At 33.6% G+C, this 13,705-nt stretch overlaps 2 protein-coding genes across 2 annotated transcripts in view; both read right to left on the reverse strand.

Moving 5' to 3' along the window:
* LOC131852820 (protein yippee-like 5) overlaps positions 1-13,705 on the reverse strand; it is a 519,555-nt gene that overhangs the window by 439,753 nt on the left and 66,097 nt on the right. The window lies entirely within an intron of this gene.
* LOC131852765 (N-acetylgalactosaminyltransferase 6-like) lies at positions 603-13,414 on the reverse strand. The gene is made up of 13 exons (XM_059203486.1): positions 13,234-13,414; positions 12,334-12,546; positions 10,563-10,614; positions 9,806-10,117; positions 8,060-8,248; positions 6,532-6,709; positions 5,352-5,469; positions 4,646-4,756; positions 4,105-4,263; positions 3,654-3,716; positions 2,362-2,498; positions 1,700-1,811; positions 603-1,128 (listed from the first exon to the last, which is right to left on the reverse strand). The coding sequence occupies exons 2-13, from the start codon at positions 12,541-12,543 to the stop codon at positions 934-936; spliced, it is 1,836 nt and encodes a 611-aa protein (XP_059059469.1). The 5' UTR covers positions 12,544-12,546; positions 13,234-13,414; the 3' UTR covers positions 603-933.

Raw genomic sequence — 13,705 nt, forward strand, 5'->3', positions numbered from 1 at the left:
AACATGATATAGGATCAATTAGTTAGTAGTTACTGTGCTGGCGGCTTAATGCATACCCTTTCTTCCTAACACTGGCTTACTAACACTAAAACTACTGCATTTCACACCTGATATTTGGGTATTTATTTAATTTTATTCAAAATATTATGATTTGAATTATGACTAAATGTTATCAGTTGCCTCGAGACAAAAATTGGAACTTCGAAAGGTTGAGCTTGAGCTTGCATGATGTTCTACAAATCATTCACTATAAAAATCATATTTTAACTTTCTAATTCTGTAGAACAAAATGTTACCAGTCCGGGTGTTCTTATAAATATATTATAGGCCAGAATTTCACAAACATTTCTTAAAACAATTGATTAAAGAAAATTGGTCAATTATTGTCATATGAAAAATAGTATAAATAAATTAAAAATATAAATAACCCTGGACAATTAAATTCTAATAAAATTTGATATGTTTTGTATATATGTATTACATTATAACATATTAGGTCATATTCTTATAACAATTAAATGCATAATTTTCAACACTGTAATTTGTAATTTTTAATAGTATTATTATTATTACAAAAACAAAACTATACATATAAATATATATAGTTTTGTCAGTTCTTATGTATACATAATATTACATAAATCCTATAAAATCTATATCAAACAGTGCTACAATCTCTATTAGGCATAAAAACTAAAAGTTTAGTTTCTGAATGGCATATAAATTCTACTATTCTACCATTTATCTTTTAAAAACTACTGACATCAAAAAAAAACCTATTTTCAAATTTAGAATATTAAAATTATGTCTTACATCTCGCTCACACTTAGTCTTTCAAAGTCTTTATTAGCATCATTTTTGTTATTAATCTCCAATGTCTTTTCGTTTTCGGTCATGGCAATTTCAACCTAGTGGCATTGTAATAAGACTCACTCAGTAATCGGGCAGGGGTCCTGTGATGCGTGGTCGCTCCCGGTCCCACGTATCCATGACGTCACTGTGGATGATGTCGACGTTCCACTGCTGCGTGTCACTGTCATCACAACTGTTGATGAAGAGGCCACGTGATGAAGGATCCCAGTCTAAACAGTTGTTGCCGCCGAGGCCTTGCGTCAAATGTTTCGTATCCTGGAAACGATGTAGACGTGGATTACTATAAATACTAGAGTTTTTTCTACCTTTTACCATCGCACCGTTCGCCATCGACATAAATTCATCCCCACATGCTAGAACCTAAGTGTTCTCGGACAGTGCGGTTTCAGAGCTTCCTCCCGCGTACACTTAGATTATGGAATAAACTTTCTGCCGAGTTTATCTCACGAGACTACAGCAAAGGACTTAAAAAATCAAGAAGAGTATATTAAAGTTTCTTAAGGGTCGACAACGCGCACGTAACACCCCTGGTATCCCGGGCGTCCATAGGCTACCAGGTAGCCATTTACCATCAGATGTGCCGTATGCTTGTTTGCCACCATCGTAGTATAAAAAAAAGAAGGTTTTCTATATGCTACAGAGCAAGTACAGAGACAACCTTATAAATTACAGGACTAAACTGTGTAAACAGTGCAAACATACATACAGTTTGTCACTTTTTAACATGTCACATATTTACATGATGTTTACAACTTCCAATAATAAAATATTCAAAAGTGCTCATAATAAAAAATATTTATATTTCTATAAAAACAAAGCTACTTACGGTATGGTATCTCCACAGTTGGTTGCCGCCAGAGAGGTGACACCCGAAGAGTAGAATTGGACTCTTGGGCTTTGAGTTCGGAAGGTCCCAGCACATGTTCCGCTTTTTAGTTCTAAAATTTACAAAATAACCATTACATATTTGACAGTGTAATAGCTCCTTTCCATTTGTAATTTTATTGTTCCATATTTAATATGATAAACAAATTTATATTTAAAAACTACTACCATAGACAACTCATACAGCGCCATCTGCATACAGCGACAACTGATAGACATATTTCAATGAATTATATATTACATTCCAACTATTTTGAGAACAACACACCATATAGAGTAGAATAGAAAAGAACAAAACAGAATGGAATAGAATAGAATATTTATTTTTATTTATGTATATTTGCAAGTATTTTTGAAGACCTATTGACCTATGTTAGGTATAATTATAGATTTGTCCTTTCCCACTACCCATCAACCGCTTTCTGTTCTTATCTAATATTTAACTGGTAGAGAATGCAATATGGTAAGGCATTAAGCTAGCCAAATTATACAATTTTTAAGTGCAATAAAAGAATAAATATAATTCAATCAATTAAAATAGAATAATGCTCATTAAGTCCGATCACTCATCTTGGCAAATGGCAATTTACTTTAAGTACATACTTAACATCCTTATGCCACGAAAAGACGAAGTGCTGCTCAGCGGAGGCATCATCAGAACAACTCTTCAGATGCAGTATATCCAACTGTTCTCCGTGATGAGCATCCACACACAACTGGGGGTCCTTCACGGGTTTTATCTGAATTCAAATTGCATTAATGAATTATCATTGCAAAATGATACGGACACGTGACTATGGAGCAAATACATAATTATAGACTAACTGATAATCTATACATATAAATAAAATTGTAGTGTCTGTTTGTAATATTGAAATAACCGTTTTTTACTACATGCATATGAATATAAATACGGTAAATATACCATAACATTTTCTCTGTCTGTTTCTTCCGGCTTATCTCTGAAATGGCTGGACCGATTTAACGGGACTTTTATTGGCAGGTAGCTGATGTAATAAGGAGTAACTTAGGCCACTGTTATTTTAGAAAAAACCTTTTTTTTTAATTCCATGGAGACGTAGTCGAGGGTACAGCTAGTTTATAAATACACGATTATTTATAAACTAGCCGACTGTTTATTTAGAAACTATTAAAAGAAATTAAATCATATATGCTCTATCACGCGCGAAAGAAGTAAAATGCAATCCCCCACGAATACGCACGCTTTCCAGCGCTATTTCGCTCCTGATTGCGTGTGAAAGAACGTGCTTAAACGTGTCTTTGAATAATTAATAAAAACATTGAAGTGGCATGAAAGATACACGAGAAAGAGTGAACACTCACGATTGAAAGAACATATTGTATAAAGTCAGCTAATGTCAGCTTTAATGGAGCATAGGGTATTATTATAAAACGCTTTTGTACAAGCTCGAACATTATGGTATAAGAGATAATGATCTAAAATTAATGAGAACTTATTTAGAGGATAGGATCCAAACTGTAGATATTGATGGTGTAAAATCTAAGGGAGCTAATATTAAGATGGGCGTTCCACAAGGGTCAATCTTAGGCCCGTTTCTCTTTTTAATATACATAAATGACCTTCCCTTTATGGTAGAGAAAATTGCAGATATAGTGCTGTTCGCGGATGATACTTCGTTAGTGTTTAAATATAGAATTCAGATTAGTCTGTAATTTGATAAAACGATGGTACCCCAAATACTATAAATTATTCAAAAACACGTATCAATTTCAAGTTTAAATATTCCGCGATAATTACTTACAAATTAATTAATACTGAAAGTTAGTTAAGATAGTAATTTAGAAAAATGTTACTAATGTATTTAATTCCGAAAGTTCTATAATTATTTAGAAAGATAGTAAAATATTCTTACCTTCCCTTCGGCGAATGGACTGGGTTCTACAGGCGGATACCGGAACGTAAGATCAAATGCGACCTGAGGAAATAAATTTAATGTATAATGTACTGTATGTATAACACTAGTAGCAGAGAGTTAATACCACTGTCTATATAGCTATAAAACTAATGTGTTAAAATAAAGGTTTTTCGATTAAACAAATCGATATCGCAGGTACACCACTACCGCGCTATAGGTGGTAACATTATATGAAAATTTGACATTTACACCCGTCAATTTAGTCTCCAGGATTAAAAAACAGACTATAAGTCCCCCACGTGGTGCTGTGGCTAACACGCAGATATTATGACAATAACACTGACGTCCTACGAGATATAAGAATTAAATAACAAATAAGTGAACAGATACAATTCTGTAAGTAGATTTCGTTGTAAACTCTGAACTACTAATAATACCTAAAACTCACCTGTGTTATGAACCACTTGAATGACTTGCAGTGTAGTTTCTCACGGAGCGCCTTCTGTTCCGTGAGGTCTCCGGGATCGATGCTCCGGTAGTGTGGGCGGCGAGAGTACAAATACTCAGCATACTCGTCCATCCAGACCTCGGCAACACGCCGGTAGTTCTGAGGATATAATGCAACATATGTAGATATAGGCTAATATTATAATTACCATCGGCCCCGGTGGTCAAGTGGTTTAGCACACCACTTTACGTCCGATGGTCGCAGGTTCGATTCCTCGCACGTTATAAACATTTGTATTCATGAGTATGATTGTATCGGTCTGGGAGTTGTCTATGTATATTATGAATGTATTTACAAAAAACGCACCAATATGTTACCCATAACACAAGTTCAGTTTAACTTGCAACTAGATGGCGCTGTGTGAATTGTCCTGGAATATTATTATTATATTGTTATCAATCTCCAGTCCTCTCCTACAGGCAACGATTACCATTTTTCATCCATCTAACAAGATAACAATATATAAAAATAGCATAGATACCTTCCCGACGAAGTCCCCGTGGCCGGGATTGGGGAACGGCGCGAATTTCCGGTAGATGTGCCCCACCCGGGAACACGGCGCGTCCACCATCGTGCCACCGCATTGCCAGATCTAAACAATATATACCACACAGACTTACACTAGGTCTCATTAAAAATATCGAAAAAACATTACTTTTCATCTAAATGCTAAAATAACGTATTAATGAATAATTTACTGATAACTTGACAGAAAATAATGACATTCTTATAATATTCATATATAAAGAATATGTCACTATAATACTGCGGTGTCAGCGGGCTAGAGGTTTAGCACACCGGTTTACTTCCGATAGTCGCGGGTTCGAACACGATGCAAACATTTGTATTCATGAGCATGATTGTTTGTATCGGTCTGGGTGTTTTCCATGTATATTATGTATGTATTTACAAAATAGAAATATATATGTATTTATATCAGTTATGTAGTACCCATAACACAAGCTCTGCTTACGGTGGGACTAGATGGCGCTGTGTTAATTATCTAGGGTTATTTATTATTACTTATTTGTTACAAATGATGTACTTGGCTGCCAAACTTCGAATTTCCTCTTTCACTGCTCCTAATTGAGCACAGCATCACAGAGCTGATTCGCTTATAGTCTTAGAACTGATTGCAAATATACTCGGAGCAAAAAAAAATGACATATCTGACAAATGAAACTTGCCTTGAAACTGAGCTCGTACTGTTCTCCGCCCCAAATGTCTAGTCCGGGGTCATACCCGCCAAGCTCCCAAAAGAACGCACGGGATATAGCAAACAACCCGCCCGCCATTACGGGACTCCTGTAAGCGAAATAAGATATTATTTATAACAAAGCTATCTAAATTATCTTAGAAGTTTTGGATTGGGTGGATATTGGTTTGAGCTGAGCACCTTGAGCTGTTCCTGGCTCGCGGGCTATTAACTCCTGCCTGATGACATCTCTAAGAGGTTTATAACCCGAATGTCTAAGAGGTTCATAACCCCACTACTAAAAATTTATCTGACCTCCTTACGGTCCTCTCTGAAATCTGATTAATTACTGGTGAATTTATTATGATGCACTAACTGACCACATTTCATGCCTTTACTATAGCACTGCTCGCCATCGACAAATTCTTCATCCCCACACGCTGAAAACTACGTGTTTCGGACAGTGCGGTTTCAGACGAGCTTCCTACCACGTACACTCGGATTGTAGAATTAACTAGCTACCGTATCTCGAGAGACTACAGCTTTATAAAGGGTATATTAAGGTTTTTTAAGGATCTGCAACATGCATGTGACATGCTTGGTGTTCATAGGCAGAGGTAATCGTTTACCATCACATGGGCTGTATGCCACTTTCCTTGTATAAAAAAATAAACTATCCTCCACTATAGCCTCGCCACCCATACAGTTAACGGGAGTTCATTATCATCCTACTGTATTTGACCAAAAAAATTTTTATATTTGACCAAAAAAATTAGTGCTGATTGGTAGTTTGTACTCATACGTTTCAACTTGTAAATGTAAACTTACAAGGATTATTTAAAAGAGAAACACACAAGTTTCTTGCTTGTTCTTCTTGGGATGAGACAGCTTTCCGAACGAGCGGTAGATAAAAAAAATTGTTATGTCTATTCAAAAGTGCTTAAATTAAGTTTATTTGAATAAATGATTTTCTATTCTATTCTATACATTACAAAATTGTGTCTAGACTTTTCTTCAGCCTACGCGAACCTGCTACCTGCAGCTGTCGTTACCTGCAGCGGCGCGTGTACGCACGACACGTGTAAACTTATACAAAAGACCAGAACATTTCAATTAAACACACTATTATACCGTGTATTTGAAGCTATAATATTGTATGAAGTACAACTTACGCGAAGGGCTCGGGCATGTTGGCCTCGTCGCCGGGCAGCACGGGCAATCTCTTGTAGAAGAACTCCCAGTCGAAGGCGCCGCGCGCGCCCTCGTCCTGTGCGCGGTACTGGAACGAGTCGTACGCCACCACGTCGATGAACGGACACACCACCGTGCGGTAGTTCAGCGCGATCGGCTCTGTATACAAACATAAGTAATACTTGAAAAAAAAGCAATCATAATCATGAATAAAATTATCTGAACCGTGTAAGGAGTCGTATCCGCGACTATATGACTTATTTCCAAAAAACAGCAATATTCATAATATGAATACTAGATTTAAAGACAAACTTGCTGTCCCCAAGTATCGTTTAGAAAAAGTTAATAGGTCTTTTATGGGAATAGGTAAAAAATTTACAATAAGATACCAAAGGATATGTTGGAATTACCCTTAAATAAATTCAAAACATCTGTTAAATCATATTTACTGAATCATTAAGGCCTATTACTCACTAAACGATTACTTGAATGACGAGTGTGCATGGCAATAGTTGTTCATGCACTGAATTTTCATTTAATGTTAGACCTATATAAAATACATTGTAAATAAACTGGCTTTAAAAAAAAAAAGTAATTCAATTGAGTTTCTTGCCAGTTCTTCTCAATTGGATCTATATACCGAACTGAACGGTAGGGAAAAAATAAAATTATAATGTAAAAATTTGACGTTCATAAGCGGCTAAAATGTCCTACATGAATAAATGATTTTTGAATTTGAATATAGGAATTAAAGCGGTAACACATTAGCAGCGCACGTTATGTTTATATAAAAGACCAGAACATTTCAATTAAACAGATCCCTCCGATCGATCCCCCGTCCAATTCAAACGATCGAAATTACCACAGCCTGAGCCGGGGTCCGAACCCCTGGTGGTGCACTCAGACTAAAGTCGTATCCGTCAGGCAGGCGCCTTCAGCCGCTCCATAAGTCCTTCCGCTGGTTTGGAGTCTTTTGGAGTGCCATCTGCACTCGTCCCCTACCGTCCAGTGAAAATGTAAAGGCCAGCTGCGGCCAAAAGCGTTAGAGTAGTCCGAAAATAAAATTAAATACGTACTTCTTATCTGATTCTCCATTATATTATATGAAGCTCCTACATTCTAGACGAAGTAGATCATATACTTAAACCCTAAAGGGACGTGTACACACATCCCCGCTAATAGTAAATGAATAAATCTATACATATAAATAAAATTGAAGTGTCTGTTATTATTTTGAAATAACCGTTTTTTACTAAATGCATATGAATATAAATATGGTACATACACCATAAATAACATTTTTTACAATTTTTGTCTGTCTGTCTGTTTGTTCCGGCTAATCTCTAAAATAGCTGGACCGATTTTGACAGGACTTTTATTAGCAGGTAGCTGATGTAATAAGGAGTAACTTAGGCCATTTTTATTTTAAGGAGAATAAAGTTAAATTCCACGCGGACGATCTCGGGTACAGCTAGTAAATAATATATGAGTAATAATACATACACAGACCTAGCAGTGGTGGTAGCCAGTTAACATTGGCCTCCGTGTGCGAGTCTAGGAATATGAGGACATCGGCCGTAGCTTGTTTGGCGCCAGCCAGTCGAGCTATGATCAAACCACTGCGCTCCGGCAAACGAATCACCTTCACTTTCGGCATGTTCTTAGCTAAATATTCTTCGAGATCATTCTTAAGAAAATCTGAAAACATAAATAAAATTATTATTTTTATTGTGCAAAATCATGGAACTTCTTATGAGAAATTTGTAACTTTCATTCGTTCATATTAATAATAATATCTTAGGACAGCGCCATCTAGTCCCAAGCTAAGCAGAGCTTGTCTTATTGGTTCTAGACAACTTATATATACATAGATATTTTTTGTTAATACATTCATAATATACATAGAAAACACCCAGACCGATACAAACAATCATACTCATGAATACAAATGTTTATACCGTGCGAGGAATCAAACCCGCGACCATCGGACGGCGGTGTGCTATAACCGCTATATCACCGAGGCCGTTCATACATACATTTACCTCACTAAGGAACGTCTCTCACTTTAAATCAGCTAAATACAGTTCTCCATGAAATGGATTTAGTTTTTTACATACATTCATTCATTCATAAATTTGAGAGCAACGCTCTTGTCGATGTCGGTTTTACACACATACAAATAAATATATGTATACAAATTCCATACAAATGTTTATATACCAATTATCTCATCATACGACTGATTTAATCTTATTGCATGATTATATTTGACCCAAAAAATTAGTGCTTGTTGGTAGTTTGTATTACGTTTGACTTGTAAATGTAAACTTACAAGGATTATTTAAAAGAGCAACACACAAGTTTCTTGCTCGTTCTTCTTGTGATGAGACAGCTTTCCGAACGAGTGGTAGATAAAAAACAAATTGTTATGACTATTCAAAAGTGCTTAAATTAAGTTTATTTGAATAAATGATTTTCTATTCTATTCTATTCTATTCTATTATGTATAACTATGTTAGTTTCGTCAATGTTCCAGTGACGAAATTAGTCAGCAGAATGACAATTTAATTAATTGATTGATTAGACACAAAAGCAGAAGCAAAACATACAAGGACACTGACAAAAACATTTTAACTTATTATCACATGCATACTGTAATCAAATATATTTATTTAGTGAGTAATTAAATTGGATAATCTAATTATATGTTTGTATGTTTTTTATACCACTATGGTGACACAAAGCTTGATCTTAGTGCAGGTATTGTTGTTAAAACATTTTATTTATATTCATATCTATTCATTAAAGTAAAAACTAAAATAAAGTAAAATAAAAGTTAAAATAACACGGACCCTCTGATCGTAAACGCTACGCCTGAAACACTGCTTCTCTTCCGATGGTCGCGCGTTCGATTCCACGCACGGTCCAAACATTTTCATTCATGAATGATTAAATTAATTAAATGTGTCTGGGTGTTTTCTATGCATGTATATACAGAAAAATAATTATATAAATTAGTTGTCTAATACCCATAACATAAGTCCTGCTTAGCTGAATTGTCCAGGGTTATTGTTAATACAGAGTATTGACGTATATCATCATACCAAAAACTTAATTCTAACTAATTTAATGCAGAATATTCGGTACTCAAATTTACGGGAAGCAACAGCACGGAAGAGCAAATAATTAGCAGAAAATTATGTCAATGTAAAAAGTAAAAATTTCAGAATTTATTAATAATAATTACGAATTTACCTTTAGTACTAGCATCGTCGACTAGAAAAACCTCTTTTATTAAATACTCCGGCGATCTGTAGAGCACAGAGTAAGCGGTCCTTAACAATGTGCTCCAATGCTCGTTATGAAATGGCACCACCACGCTTACAGTCGGCAAGGATTCTATATACAGTTTCTTCTTGCAGCCTGGATGCCGTATATCTGGTAATGAGCGATTCAACGGGATCCTGTCACTCAGAGCCCCATTGAAGCCGTTCACTGAGTACAATTCCTTCTCCAATTCCTCATCTTCTTTGGGCAGACTTGCTGGTTTGCCTTGCTCTCCAATTCCTGAAAATCATTGCAATGTGTATTTTTTTATGGATGTCTAGCTGTTTCCGCGACTTCATCCGCGTGGAATTTAACTTTATTTTTCTAAAATAAAAGTAGCCTAAGTTACTCCTTATTACATCAGCTATCTGCCAAAAATCGGTCCATTTCAAAGATTAGCCGGAATAGACAGACAGACACATAAAAATTCTAAAAAATCTTATTTTAGAATTTTTATATGCATGTAGTAAAAACTGTTATTTCAATATTACAATCAGACACTTCAATTTTATTTATATATTATATAATGTATAGATGTTTAGATAATGAAGCAGTGCATGGACACTCGTGCGTTAAAAATTTATTTATTTCGCCTCGAGTCTTAAAGATCGACGACCAAGAAACAGAGAAATCTTGAGTTTTAGAAATATTCATAAAGATACATTAAATATAATATAATACTAACCCTCGCGTGTCTTCTCATAGTCTATCTGCTTATAATTATGCCAGTCTATTTTCTGAAATAAAAAACCTATATATTACACATGTAAGTAGTCAATTAGGGAAATATATACTTGGAAGTATGATATTGTGGCGGTGGTAGTGACTGTATTTTTTTTATTCATGTTATTCTTCGTAATGAGTCACTTTTCTACAATATAATTATTAAATTTAACCCAATACTGAATAAGGATTTACCCTTAAAAAAAGTGTTTACCATTATATTAGGGGTTAAGAGTTGACCTTTAAGAAATACATGTTTACCCTTATGGTAAACACTTTTTCTTAACTCTTAATTGATTAAATGTAATAATTAAACTCCTATGAATAAGGGTATACACTTTTTCTTAAGGGTAAACTATTATGCAACTGCCAAAATATCAGGTATAGAAAAATAAATAAAACATGATAAGATTCCACGATTTTTCTTAATGATGAAGTAATATTTAAATTATAGGAGATTTTTAACTGTTGTGGACATAACTAAACTAGTGAAATACACTTGGCCAACAATAATTTACAACGTTCAGGTCTTATCACAACGCGATAGCAGGAATCATAAACAAAGTTAGAACATTACAAGTTTCCTGTGCATTGTAATGAACTAATAAATCATAAATAAACAAAACAGTGCAAATATGAAACATATAATCAAATATATAATTGCAAATAGATTGTTTTAATAATTACTATTAATATAATAATAATGTATCTGAAAGTTTACAGTAATAAATCTTATACATCAGAATAACACATAGGCTATAAATTTCATGTGGGTGAAACCACAAGCACAACTAGTATATAATCTTTATATATAAAAATTATGTGTCACGTTATTTGTCCGCGATGGACTCCTAACTGAACAGATAGTAAATTTGATTTGCAATGTGCAAATTGATCCAACTTGAAAGATAGGATAGCTTACATCTCAATTTATAGTCGCAATATTATTTTATTCAAGAACCTTAGCCATAGCACTGCATGGTGGGGTCTGCTTGTAAAATATAGTATTATAGTAACATTTAGTTATTATCAGTTTGGTTGTTATACTTTCATAGTTAAATCACTAAATTGATTATGATGAAATTTGTTATAGATACAGTTGGGATCGTGGAGATGCTTATAGGCAATTTTTTAGGAAAATTCATATATGGGGTGAAGCATAGGCAATTTTTTTATTATAAGAGTTATTTTTAACTTTTGTAGAATTATTAATCAAAATATGCTTATTTCAGGGTCACTGCTCTTATATCAGAAGGATGATATATCTCTCAACATTGTCTCTACTGATGAACAGAGGCAGTGAAAACAATTCACAAAAACAGCATTAACATTATATATATGAAGGCTATAAATAAATACATAAACATCAGCGCCTGGCAGAAAACCAGTCTCATGCTAAACCAGTCCATATTAGCACACCCATTGAGATTTATAAATTTAACCCAAATCAAAATACATATTTGTTTTTCTACAATGATTGTAAAGATAATATAGAGAGTATTAGTGAAACTGCAGGCAAAATATAAACAGATATTTAGAAATAGGTCAGAATTTATGCACATTGTGAATTCTAAACAGAATCCATTTTTAAAGTCAGCTAATACTTTTAGTTATAGAAAATGTTTACATTTTTTGCTGTTATTATATTTTTGTGTCAGTATGTTATCTACATTATTAACTATATACCAGTAAAGAGTTATCTACATACCAATAAAGAATTTTGAAACACTTACCTTTAAACTAGTTGGTACAAAGTATTCATTCTGCTCTTGGCCAAACCCTTGATTTTCTTGTAACTGTTCTATAAGTTTACTGGCTTTTGTCTCGAATGCTTCTAGACTGCCAAGTGTTTTAATTATATAAAGCAATATAACTATTATTGTGAACATAAGAAGATTTCTTGTCCTCAGCAGACGGGAGATCAGACGCCGCAACACTGCCATTGTCTGCAGGAATACATAGGCATGAATTAATTGAAAATTAATCACTTTAACATCAACTTAGTTGCCTTGTTTTAATAAACATTTCAGACTGTGTCTCTGGAGATGTAAATACATATAATAAATGCCATCTGGACATTTTTTATTTTTAACATTCATAAATAAAATATGACAAACAAAAGTATGACATCAAATTATTAGAAAATAAAATGTGAGTGTGAGTACAGAGTAACTTTCAACCTACATTATTTCATTTAAAAGACAGCATAAAATTAACATCAGTTAGTACTCTGCAATATGAACATTCATATAGATTATCCTAATTATATCTTATCTATTTAGTGGAAGTACTGATAATAATCTATCATTGATAAATACATTTTTTTTACCTACTGGATACAATATATAAGAACCAACCCAACCCAAAACGTAAATTAATTTATAAATTAGTATATAGCCACAATAAGTACAGAATAACTATTTAAAATATTTAATTCAACAAATTTACTTAAATGCCTACCATGTTAAATACACACTTTATTGATAGTACAGTTGTATCTAAATATAAATAGCTGTATGTAAATCATGTACAGCTGTGTATACAAATAATTTAATATGTATACCACTATACAATTTAATTATTAATTCGCGCAATCAAAATTATTCTACTAAATAATATTTAGTGGTCCTTACCGTGTTCAAAAATTCATTAAAATAGTTTTCCTTTCTTCAGGGTTATGCAGAATGTGTTACGGATACAAACAGAGTCGTTGCCTAATTAATATAAGTAAGGAATATATCATGAGAAAAAAAATTAAAATGTTTGTAAACTGTTCGGAACTATAAGAAAAATTTACTATTCCGGTATATATGTCCAGACCGGAATACGAAGTATGAAAAATATGCGGTTAAATTGACATTGACAGTTCTGATAGTGTCAGATGGGGTTGCCAACCTTAATGCCGAAAAGATGTACAAAAAAAAGTCTTAAGTTACGTAGAAAGTCACAAATGTCTTATTTGTTTAAATTGAATTAAATTCAATTATTTAATATATTTGTATATAATATTAAAGATTCTCTTAATTATGCTTATTATTTAAATTGTGTTTAGTAATTACTAAATTTGTATTATTAAAAAGGAACAACATTTTTAATGTAATTTTT

Source organism: Achroia grisella, unplaced genomic scaffold (genome assembly GCF_030625045.1).
Source record: "Achroia grisella isolate CSIRO2021 unplaced genomic scaffold, CSIRO_AGI_Agris_v1 utg862, whole genome shotgun sequence".
Taxonomy (NCBI): Eukaryota; Metazoa; Arthropoda; class Insecta; order Lepidoptera; family Pyralidae; genus Achroia; species Achroia grisella.

What these genes read in the sequence shown, in the direction of transcription:
- LOC131852765 (XM_059203486.1), bottom strand. Translation starts at nt 12,543, where the DNA reads ATGGCAGTGTTGCGGCGTCTGATCTCCCGTCTGCTGAGGACAAGAAAT. An exon ending in GTCCATTCGCCGAAGGGAAG is followed by an intron (nt 2,499 to 3,653) that starts GTAAGAATATTT and finishes ATTTGAATTCAG; the next exon opens with ATAAAACCCGTGAAGGACCC. An exon ending in AACTGTGGAGATACCATACC is followed by an intron (nt 1,129 to 1,699) that starts GTAAGTAGCTTT and finishes CATCGTTTCCAG; the next exon opens with GATACGAAACATTTGACGCA.